General features: G+C 31.9%; 1 protein-coding gene across 1 annotated transcript in view; it reads right to left on the reverse strand.

Moving 5' to 3' along the window:
* The window catches only part of fgb (fibrinogen beta chain), a 44,093-nt gene that overhangs the window by 20,865 nt on the left and 10,986 nt on the right, over positions 1-12,242 (reverse strand). Inside the window, 4 exon segments of the mRNA XM_032518160.1 lie at positions 10,615-10,709; positions 11,524-11,646; positions 12,222-12,237; positions 12,240-12,242. The exon segment at positions 12,240-12,242 is cut by the window's right edge and continues 128 nt beyond it. Of these exon segments, the coding sequence (XP_032374051.1) occupies positions 10,615-10,709; positions 11,524-11,646; positions 12,222-12,237; positions 12,240-12,242 (237 nt within the window).

Raw genomic sequence — 12,242 nt, forward strand, 5'->3', positions numbered from 1 at the left:
AAAAAAAGTCATAAAAAAGTCATAGTATAGTACATTGAAAAAAAATCGTGAAAAAGTCGTCTTATACTATGTCGAGAAAAAGTCATTGTGTAGCACATCGAGAAAAAGTCATAGTATAGTACATCGAAAAAAAATCGTGAAAAAGTCATAGTATAGTACAAAAATTTTCATGACATTACATTACACATCATATTTTACATTATACAACAAACAAGGTCTCGTTTGTTTGTCATTTTTCTGAGCTTTTGGTCACTTTTTTTTAAAATGCCAGAAAATTCATGAACACAAATTTTGGTGAAAGTATCTTTCTTTTATTGAGAACATTTGCATGGCATGGAGTTTATTTTTAGGCAGTTTGGTTAGAAAGAAAGCCAAGTTCCTGTATTAAAAAAATAAAACACGGGTCAAATTGGACCTTGGTTAAGAACAAAGGAAAAACCCACACAGACTTTTACTTGTCAACATGATTCGTCTGGACAAGGAACTCCCAAAATGGAGGTTTAATCTCACTCTCTGCTGGAGGAACCAGGATGTTTTGTAGTGTTGTCTTGTTAGCTTTGAGCTATTGTGACTGACTGTTAGCATGTTCGTGGCAACATGCTATCCTTTAGACTTTTTCCATTTATTTTAAAATGCTTATTTTTTCTGAAATTTTTACTTCATCCAACAAGCAATACTATGACTTTTTATGACTAGTTTCAAATGCTATGCTAAAAATATTTTGACATGCCATGTTATTATTGTCCTGTTAGCATTGGACTGACTCGTGTTTGCATGTTATCATTTTACTTTTTCCTCCAGCAGTACCCTTTGATTTTTTCACCCCGACTTCTTCGACGTGACTTTTTCCGATTTATTTTTAAATGTCTACTATGACTTCATCCAACAACAACACTATGTTTTTTTATACAAATTTCAGATGCTATGCTATAAATGTTGACATGCTGTGTTAATTATTGTCCTGTTGGCTTTGAGCTATTGTGACCGACTAGTGTTAGCATGTTCGTGGCAAGCGGCTATCCTTTTTTACGACTTTTTCTCCAAACTGTGTGCAACATACCTGTATTTTTCCCGAATGCCATATTATACTTTATTCAACAAGCTATGACTTTTTTATGATTTGTTTTGACTTGGTATACTATGAACCTTTTAAAAACATGCTAAACTATGATTTTTTATTCTGTTTTTCAAGAGCATGCTATTGTTAACGTTGCTTAGTAGTGCATTAAGCTCACCTACACACGCCACCAAGACAGTGTACGAGCGTGTGCGTGATTTCAGGGTTTGTTTTGGATTATTGAACCCGCGTTACTGTAACCCGGGACGCTCACCAGTTGTCGTTTCCCTGTCGTAGGTGCTGAACATCATGCCGTTGTGGTGGTCATCGTGCGGTTCACGCCGAACAGCTCGGTGGAGCCCTCCAGGAAACCGTTGCCGCGTTACCGGAGTAACCGTCGACCGCCGCACGTAGTGGACGTCTCTGATTGGACGGTGAACTGCCGGTCTCGGGCGTGGACCTAAACGACAGGAACACATCTACGTTTCATTTCATTTTTTGATGTGCTATGACTTGTTTTTTTTAAACATACCATGACCTTTTTATGACTTTATCAACAACCCTTTGAATGTTAAGACATTTTCCGAATCATTATATAAAAATACGGACTTTTAAAAAAACCTTTTGACATGCTATCTATGACATTTTATGACATTTTTACAACATACTATGTATGACTTTTTTATTATTTTTTCGGGACTCTATACTTTTTTATGACCTGTTTCAAATGCTAATACATAAAGATTTTGACATGCTATACTGTGGTTTTTTAGTTTGTTTTTTTTTTACATACTATACATGCACTTTTTGAAGACTACGTACAACTTTACTACAAAATTTTCGACGTAGTATACTTTGTAATGACTCTTTTCTACATGCTATATGAGGACTTTTCATGATGTTTTTCGACATACCATACTTCGTAATGACTCTTTTTCTACATATAAGTTTAAAATTGCTTCTACATGCTATACTGTGACTTTTTTTATGATTTTTTCGACATACTATTCATGACGTTTTTACACACAACACAATGGATTTTTCCATTGACATTGATTACTTTTTATGAATACTGGTTGTTCATAAGCTATTTCTCAGAATTATATACTTTTCCTCAAATCTTGTCATCCAGCCCAGAGATGTTGGACAACATGGACCAGCTTCCTGATGTGCAACCCCATGTGACAGTAACTCTGCACAGTAACTTCAAGTTCTACAGCTGCAAACATGACCATATCCTGACTGGCGGCAGTTACACTTGCACGCTTAATTATATATTTATGTATTGTCCAAGCCTTCTTTGCATTGTCCGTATCTGTCTAGCCCAGCTGATGTCTAGTATAAATGTCTTTGTCCTTATGTAACTGTATTGTGTGTTTTCAGTTGTCGAAATTTATTTTCTATCGATGTCTTGTAATAACGTCTGTCCTGACGTGCTGTAGCCTGTTTAATGTTTCGCAGAACAGGAACCTGCTCTGAAAACCAGTTTTTAAACTGAGTCAGGCTCGTTTTTATATTGTAATGTAATCAATACTTTTTTCGAACTTTCCTGTATAATAATATATGAATGAATGAACCTCCCTCAAATGTAGACTGTAAAAACCGCTCACTCGAATCACAGGAGTGGCAGGACCGCCAACCCAGTTGGCGACAGATCATCTTACCCCAGTTACCCCAGTTACAAACTGTTCTGCAGTCCCCACCACCAGGCTCGGGATAACTTCTGAACTCCTTGGTTTTTGTCTAATGAATGCTATGTTATGCGTTTGTAAAATTATGATAGATCCGCAATTGTGTATATTGCATTGACGTAATATATTTATTTTCGTGTTACTGCTGCTTGGAGTATTCTCCTACCAAGCACCTGGACGGGTTTTAGGAATTATCTGTCTTTTTCATTTTAAATGTATGAATAAGAAATGAAACAGTCTCTGAATATCTGTACTTTTAAGTCTCCCACAATTTAAATTGTTTTTATTTCATCCCTGTATTGGAGCGTATCAAAGCATCTATGTATTGCTGGGTGTTTGCAATAATTACTTCACTTTGTCATGACTTACTATATTGACATGTTTTTCGACAAATTCTACTATGACACTTTTATGATTTTTCCCAATATGTGACAAAAAAATCATAAAAAAGTCATAGTATAGCACATCGAGAAAAAGTCTAGTATAGCAAATCGGAAAAGTCATGAAAAAGTTGTGTTATAAGTATGTCGAAAAAATCATGAAAAAGTCATAGTATAGCACATGAAATAGTTGCGGTATAGTATGTCGAATAATCATGAAAAAGTCATATATACACATCAAAAAACATCATGAAAAAGTCATAATATAGCACATTGAAAAATCATAGTATAGTAAATCGAAAAAAATCATGAAAAGTCGTGTACTAGTATGTTGAAAAAGTCCATGAAAAAGACATAGTATAGCACATCGAAAAAGTCCATGTATGCACATCAAAAAAAGTCATACTCTAGTAAATTCGAAAAAAAGTCATAATATAGCACGCGAAAAAAAATCAGGAAAAAGTCGTAGTATAGCACATCAAATAAACACATAGTATAGGACGTCGAAACAAAAAGTTATAGAATAGTACCTCAAAAAAAGTTATGTATAGTCCATCGAAAACAAGTCGTATAGTACATCGCAAAAAGTAACTAGAATAGTACATCGAAAAAAAGTCATAGTATAGCACATCGAAAAAAGTCATGCAAAGTCATAGTATAGTAATCGAAAAAAAGTAATGAAAGACATAGTATAGCATCGAAAAAGTCATAGTATAAGCACACTCGAAAAAAGTCATAAAAGTCATAGTATAGTAAATCGAAAAAAGTCATGAAAAAGTCATAGTATAGCACATCGAAAAAAGACATAGTGGTATACATCGAAAAAAGTCATAGTATAGCACATCGAAAAGCATGAAAGAGTCATAGTATGCACATCGAAAAAAAGTCGTGGTATAGTATTTTGAAAATATCAAAAAAGTCATGTATAGTAAATCGAAAAAAGTCCTGAAAAAGTTGTGTTATATATGTCGAAAAAATCATGAAAAAGACAGTATAGCACATCGAAAAAAATCATAAAGTCTAGTATATCGTAAATCGAAAAAAAGTCATGAAAAGTCGTGGTACAGTATGTTGAAAAGTCATGAAAAGACATAGTATAGCACATCGAAAAAAGTCACGTATAGCACTCACATAAATACATGTAACACATCAAAAAAAACGGTCATGGTCTAGTAATCGAAAAAAAGTCATAATAATAGCCCCGCGAAAAAAATTGTCATAGTACATCAGAAAAAATCATGAAAAAGTCGTAGTATAGCACCTCAAATAAACACATAGTATAGGAACGTCGAAAAAAGTTATAGAATCAGTACGTCAAAAAATTGATTAGTATAGTACTCTCGAAAAACAAGTCGAGTATGTACGTTGAAAAAAGTAATAGATATACATCGAAAGAAGTCATAGTTAGTACACATCGAAAAAGTCTGAAAAAAGTCTAGTATAGTACCATCCAAAAAGTCATGAAAAAGTCATATCTAGTAAATTGAAAAAAAGTATGAAAAAGACAGTATAGCACATCGAAAAGTCTAGGTATAGTATGTTAAAAAGTCCAAAAAAGTCATAGTATAGTACATCGAAAAAAAGTCACAAAAAAGTCATAGTATAGTCACTCGAAAAAAATCATGAAAAGTCTAGTATAGCCATCGAAAAAAGTATGAAAAGTCATGTAAGCACATCGGAAAAAAGACATAGTATTCATCGAAAAAAGAGTCATGAAAATCATAGTTGCACATCGACAAAAAGTCGTGGTATATAGTTGAAAATCAAAAAAGTCATAGTATAGTAAATCGAAAAAATCATGAAAAGTTTGTATCGTATGTCGAAAAAATCATGCATAAAGTCATAGTATAACAGTGAAAACATCATAGTATAGACAGAAAAAAAGTCAGTGTATATGCACATCGAAAAAAGTCATGAAAAAGTCATAGTATAGTAATCAAAAAAAAATATCATGAAAAGTCATAGTAGCACATCGAAAAAAATCTAGAAAAGTCATAGTAATAGTATCGAAAAAAAGTCATGAAAAGTCATAGTATAGCACATCGAAAAAAAGTCTGTTAGCAATCGAAAAATCCAAAAAGTCCATAGTATAAGTAATCGCAAAAAGTCATAAATCTAGTATGTAAAAAAAAAAGTCGAAAAAGTCATAGTCATAGCACATCGAAAAAATCATAAAAAGTCATAGTATAGTAAATCGAAAAAAAGTCATGAAACAAGTCATAGTATAGCACATCGAAAAAAAATTCGTGGTATAGCACATCGAAAAAAGTCACAAAAAAGTCTAGTAATAGCAAATCGAAAAAAAGTCATGAAAAAGTCTAGAATAGTAAATCAAAAAAAATCATGAAAAAGTATAGTATAGCACATCGAAAAAAGTCGTGGTATAGTATGTTGACAAAATCATGAAAAGTCATAGTATAGCACATCGAAAAAAGTCACAAAAAGTCATAGTATAGTACATCGAAAAAATAATGAAAAGTCATAGTATAGCACATCGAAAAAAAAAAGACATAGTGTAGTACTCGAAAAAGAGTCATAGTATTGCACATCGAAAAAAAAGTCTGGTTAGAATGTGAAAATATCAAAAAAACGTCATAGTATAAGTAAATCGAAAAAAAGTCATAGTATAAGCACATCGAAAAAGTCATAGTATAGCAAATCGAAAAAAAAGTAATGAAGAAAGTCATAGTCAGCCCACATCGAAAAAAAGACATAGTGTAGTACTCAAAAAAAAGATCGTGTATAGTATGTTGAAATATCAAAAAGTCATAGTATAGTAAATCGAAAAAAAGCATAGTGTAGTACATCAAAAAAAAGTGGGTGTATAGTATGTTGAAACATATCAAAAAAAGTCATAGTATAGTAAATCGAAAAAAAGTCATGAAAAAGTTGTGTTATAGTATGTCGAAAAAATCATGAAAAAGACATAGTATAGCACATCGAAAAAAATCATAAAAAAGTCATAGTATAGTAAATCGAAAAAAAGTAATGAAAAAGTCATAGTATAGCACATCGAAAAAAGTCATGAAAAAGTCGTAGAATAACCCATCGAAAAAAGTCATAGTATAGCACATCGAAAAAAAGTCATAGTCTAGCACATCGAAAAAGTCAATAGTATACACATCGAAACAAAAGCATAGTATCGGACATCGAAAAAAGTCATAGTATAGCACATCGAAAAAAAGTCATAGTCTAGCACATCGAAAAAAGTCATAGTCTAGCACATCGAAAAAAGTCATAGTATAGCACATCGAATAAAAGTCATGGTATAGCACATCGAAAAAAAGTCTTGTCTAGTAATCAAAAGCATAATATAGCACATCGAAAAAGTTATAGAATAGTACATCAAAAAAAGTGATTGTATAGTACATCGAAAAACAGTCGTAGTATAGTACATCAAAAAAAGTATAGAATATACATCGAAAGAAGTCATAGTTATAGCACATCGAAAAAAGTCATGAAAAAGTCATAGTATAGTAAATCGAAAAAAAGTAATGAAAAAAGACATAGTATAGCACATCGAAAGAATCATAGTATAGCAATCGAAAAAAGTCAGAAAAGTCATAGTAGACGTACATCAAAAAGAGTCCTATAGCACACTCAAAAAAGTCATGAAAAAGTCATAGTATGTAGTAATTGAAAAAAAGTAATGAAAAAGATAGTATAGCACATCGAAAAAAGTACACAAAAAGTTGTGTTATAGTATGTCGTAAAAATCATGAAAAAACATAGCATAGACACTCGAAAAAAGTCATAGTATAGTAAATCGAAAAAAGTCACAAAAAAGTCATAGTATAGTAAATAGAAAAAAGTCATGAAAAAGTCATAGGAAGCACACGAAAAAAGTCGTGGTATAGTATGTTGAAAAAATCATGAAAAAGTCATAGTATAGCACATCGAAAAAGTCACAAAAAAGTCATAGTATAGTACATCAAAAAAAATCATGAAAAAGTCATAGTATAGCACATCAAAAAAAGACATAGTGTAGTACATCGAAAAAGAGTCATAGTATAGCACATCAAAAAAAGACAGTGTAGTACATCGAAAAAGAGTCATAGTATAGCACATCAAAAAAAGTCATGAAAGAGTCATAGTATTGCACATCGAAAAAAAGTCGTGGTATAGTATGTTGAAAATATCAAAAAAAGTCATAGTATAGTAAATCGAAAAAAAGTCATGAAAAACTTGTGTTATAAAATCATGAAAAAGACAGTATAGCACATCGAAAAAAATCATAAAAAAGTCATAGTATAGTAAATCGAAAAAAAGTCATGAAAAAGTCATAGTATAGCACATCGAAAAAAAGTCGTGGTATAGCACATCGAAAAAAGTCATAGTTAGTAAATCGAAAAAAGTCATAAAGTCATAGTAAAGCGTCCTTGAGTGTTAGAAAGGCGCTGTTAAATAAAATGTATTATTATTATTTGTATTATTAGTATAGTAAATCGAAAAAAAGTCATGAAAAAGTCATAGTATAGCACATCGAAAAAAAGTCATAGTATAGCACATCGAAAAAAAGTCGTGGTATAGTATGTTGAAAAAATCATGAAAAAGTCATAGTATAGCACATCGAAAAAAGTCACAAAAAAGTCATAGTATAGCACATCAAAAAAAGTCATAGTATAGCACATCGAAAAAAAGTAATGAAAAAGTCATTGTATAGCCATCGAAAAAAAGACATAGTGTAGTACATCGAAAAGATCATAGTATAAGCACATCGAAAAAAGTCATGAAAGAGTCATAGTATTGCACATCGAAAAAAAGTCATGAAAGAGTCATAGTATTGCACATCGAAAAAAAGTCGTGTATAGTAATGTTGGAAAATATCAAAAAAATCATAGTATAGTATCGAAAAAAAGCATGAAAAAGTTTGTGTTATATATGTCGAAAAATCATGAAAAAGACATAGTATAGCCATTGAAAAAGTCATAGTATAGCACATCGAAAAAATCATGAAAAAAGTCATAGTATAGCAAATCGAAAAAAGTCATAGTATAGCAATCACAAAAAAGTCATGAAAAAGTTGTGTATAGTATGTCGAAAAAAATGAAAAGACATGAGTATAGCACATTGAAAAAAGTCATAGTATAGCAATCGAAAAAAGTCATGAAAAGTCATAGTATAGCAAATCGAAAAAGTCTGTATAGCAATCGAAAAAAGTAAGAAAAAGTCATAGTACAGCACATCGAAAAAAATAATGTGTAGTACATCGAAAAAGAGTCAGTATGCCACATCGAAAAAAAGTCATGAAAGAGTCATAGTATTGCACATCGAAAAAAAGTCATGAAAGAGTCATAGTATGCACATCGAAAAAAGTCGTGGTATAGTAGGTTTGAAAATATCAAAAAAGTCATAGTATAGTAAATCGAAAAAAAATAATGAAAAGTCATATATGTAATCGAAAAAAAAGTCATGAAAAAGTCATAGTATACACATCGAAAAAAGTCATGAAAAAGTTGTATATAGCACATCGAAAAAAAATCATAGTATAGCACATCGCAAAAAGTCATGAAAAGTCATAGTATAGTACATCGCAAAAATCATAGATATAACATCGAAAAAAAATCATGAAAAAGTCGTAGTATAGCACATCAAATAAAAGACATAGTATAGGCGTCAAAAAACGTCATAGATAGTACATCAAAAAAAGTGATTGTACACTCGAAAAACATCGTAGTATAGTACATCAAAAAAAGTCTGTGGTGTAGTACAGTACAAAAAAAAGTCAAAAAAGTAATAATATAGAACATCGAAAAACATAGTAGCACTCGAAAAAAGTCATAGTAATAGTACATCGAAAAAAGTCATAGTATGCACCTGCAAAAGTCATAAAAAGTCATAGTATAGCACATCGAAAAAAAGTCATAGTAGATGTACATCGAAAAAAAATCATGAAAAAGTCGTAGTATACACATCAATAAAAGACATAGTATAGGACGTCAAAAAAAGTCATAGAATAGTACATCAAAAAAAGTGATTGTACAGTACATCGAAAAACAGTCGTAGTAAGGTACATCAAAAAAAATCATGAAAAAAGTCATAGTATAGCACATCGAAAAAAAGTCATGAAAAAGTCATAGTATAGCAAATCGAAAAAAGTCATAGTATAGCAAATCGAAAAAAAGTAATGAAAAAGTCATAGTACAGCACATCGAAAAAGAGTCATAGTATTGCACATCGAAAAAAAGTCGTGGTATAGTATGTTGAAAATACCAAAAAAAGTCATAGTATAGTAAATCGAAAAAATAATGAAAAAGTCTAGTATAGTAAATCGAAAAAATCATGAAAAAGTCATGTAATAGCACTCGAAAAAAGTCATGAAAAAGTTGTATATAAGCATCGAAAAAAATCATAGTATAGCACATCGCAAAAATTGCATAAAAAGTCTAGTATAGTACATCGAAAAAAAGTCATAGTATAGTACATCGAAAAAAAATCATGAAAAGTTGTAGTATAGCACATCAAATAAAAGACATAGTATAGGACGTCAAAAAAAGTCATAGAATAGTACATCAAAAAAAGTGATTGTACAGTACATCGAAAAACAGTCGTAGTATAGTACATCAAAAAAAAGTCAAAAAAGTAATAATATAGAACATCGAAAAAAAGTCATAGTATAGCACATCGAAAAAAAGTCATAGTATAGTACATCGAAAAAAAATCATGAAAAAGTCATAGTATAGTACATCGAAAAAAAGTCATAGTATAGTACATCGAAAAAAAATCATGAAAAAGTCATAGTATAGTACATCGAAAAAAAGTCATAGTATAGTACATCGAAAAAAAGTCATAGTATAGCACATCGAAAGAAAATCATGAAAAATCTATATGTACAGAATCGAAAGAAAATCGAAAAAGTCATGTATAGCAATGAAAAAGTCGAAAATTGGTATAGTATGTCGAAAAAATCATGAAAAAGTCATAATATAGCGAAAAAAAGACAATTCCGACATACTATGACTTTTCTATGATTCTTTTGACATGATTTACTGTACTATGACTTTTTTCTGATTCCTTAAAACATGCTTTTTTGACACGTTATCTCGTGGCCTTTTTTCCACATGCTATACTACGACTTTTTCGATCTACTATACTACGACTTTTTTTACATGTTATACGATGACTTGCTCGACACACAATTCCACGACTTTTGTCAACATGCTATGCAATGATCTTTTTTGATATCATACTATGACTTTTTTATGACTTTTTTTCAACATGCTATAGTGTAACCTTTTTTTCAACATGCTATGCTATGACTATTCCCAAATATTTATACTATGACAACAACATACACTCCTGGAGAGAAGAAAAACAACGGTCGGGGGTTGTTTTCATTTCTTTAAACCAATCCAAATTGTCACGGGTGGCGCTATGCTCCAGACCCAGCGACAGCGGCTCTGCAATACGGTTCCTATAATGACTCTGTTTGGATGGAACATTTGCATGTGACATCTGTACTATTTAAGAAATGTTGAGGACTCACCTTGGCACCTGTCCAGTCCTCCATCTCAATGAGGACCTCAGTGGGGCCCATCTTCGTCACCTGGCTAATGCGGTCATTGCCCAGCCAGTACTCACCTGTTGCATGACCAAGAAAGGTACGTATGAATGTACAAGTAAATACCAATATTAAGGATGAGCGAGACGTCTTAGGTTACACAATGGTTTCCTTCGGTGGTCGAAGAAGTACTGAGATGTTTAGAAAAGTAAAAGTAGCAATACCCAGTGTAGAAATACCCCGTTACAAGTAAAAGTTCTGCATTCAAAGTTTTTACGCAAGTAAACAAATCGTGCAGAATTTCCAATTTTGAAATTGGAATTTTTTCTTTTTTTTACATTATCTTACTGATAATTTTGAAGTATAGAGTAGTAAAAGTACAGTATGAAATAGAATTACTCAAGTTAAGTACATTCACAGTACTTAACTAAATGTACTTTCCCCACTGGTTTCCAGCCATCAAAGGTAAGTTCCCTTTAACAGAGGATCTTGTCTCATATTAACCCTTGTATAGTATTTGGGTCAAATTGACCCATTTTTACCAGAAGAAAAACCAACTTTTTCTACCTGAAATCAGCGTCCTTTCCTTATTTCCTGTGATAAACATGTATTCCTGACTCAGAACATTATTCTGGATATGACACTTATGTTGTTTCCATAGTGGATTTTTAACATGAATTATAACCTTAGACAGCAAACGAAACCCACTTCCATGTTTAATAGTGTGCTAGTAGAGACTGATGCATTCCCTAAACATAGATGTTATCTCAGCTGTTTGAAATTGAGACAAAGTTGAGATAAAGACAATATTTGTTAATAGATTCTGAAGTAAGACACACGAGAGGACACAAGAGGGTCCCAAAAGTGAAGACATTACAAGGGTTAAAGTCTCACCAGGAGTCTCACAGTGTCCCTTTCCAGCGTCAAAGGCGATGTTGCCGAAACCGCGTCGATATTCGTCCCAGCGTCGTCCGAAATCGACACTGCCATCGAGCCTGTTCTGGATGAGAAGCCATCCTGGGAAAACAAAAGAAGTTCCTTCAACCCTCGTGTTGTCTTCCCGTCAAAATTGACAATCAACACTTTTGTTAATGCTTTTTATCGATGTTTTTAACTTTTTCTTACGTTTTTGTCCCTTTTTTCAACACTTTTGACATTTTTTTAAATTACTTATTATATCAATTAACTTATTAACTTTAGTTTTAAAGTTATTTTGGAAATTTATGGTCAATAAACCTCATTTATAGGAAATTATACCTAATGTTTGAGTTAGAAAAGCAGAAATTAGGAATTATGAGACTAAAATTAAGGAATGGATTTGATGATAATCACAGACTGGAATATGTCAACTTTTACTCAATACTATTTCAACAACACTTCCATTTGTTTACATGCTATAAAATTTAAAAAGACCCCATTAATGAAAGTAGAGATTTGTACTTGGCAAAGAGCGTTGGAATCAATCATGTTATTTTGGGGAATTAAAAAGAACATTGATATAGGACAACATGAGGACAACATGGGGACAACATGAGGACAACATGAGGGTTAAAAGAAACTAATCCTCCTAGGTATTAACACTATGTTCTCACCTCCGTTCTTGGTGGACTATT

This window comes from Etheostoma spectabile, chromosome 6 (assembly GCF_008692095.1).
Source record: "Etheostoma spectabile isolate EspeVRDwgs_2016 chromosome 6, UIUC_Espe_1.0, whole genome shotgun sequence".
NCBI classification, from domain to species: domain Eukaryota; kingdom Metazoa; phylum Chordata; class Actinopteri; order Perciformes; family Percidae; genus Etheostoma; species Etheostoma spectabile.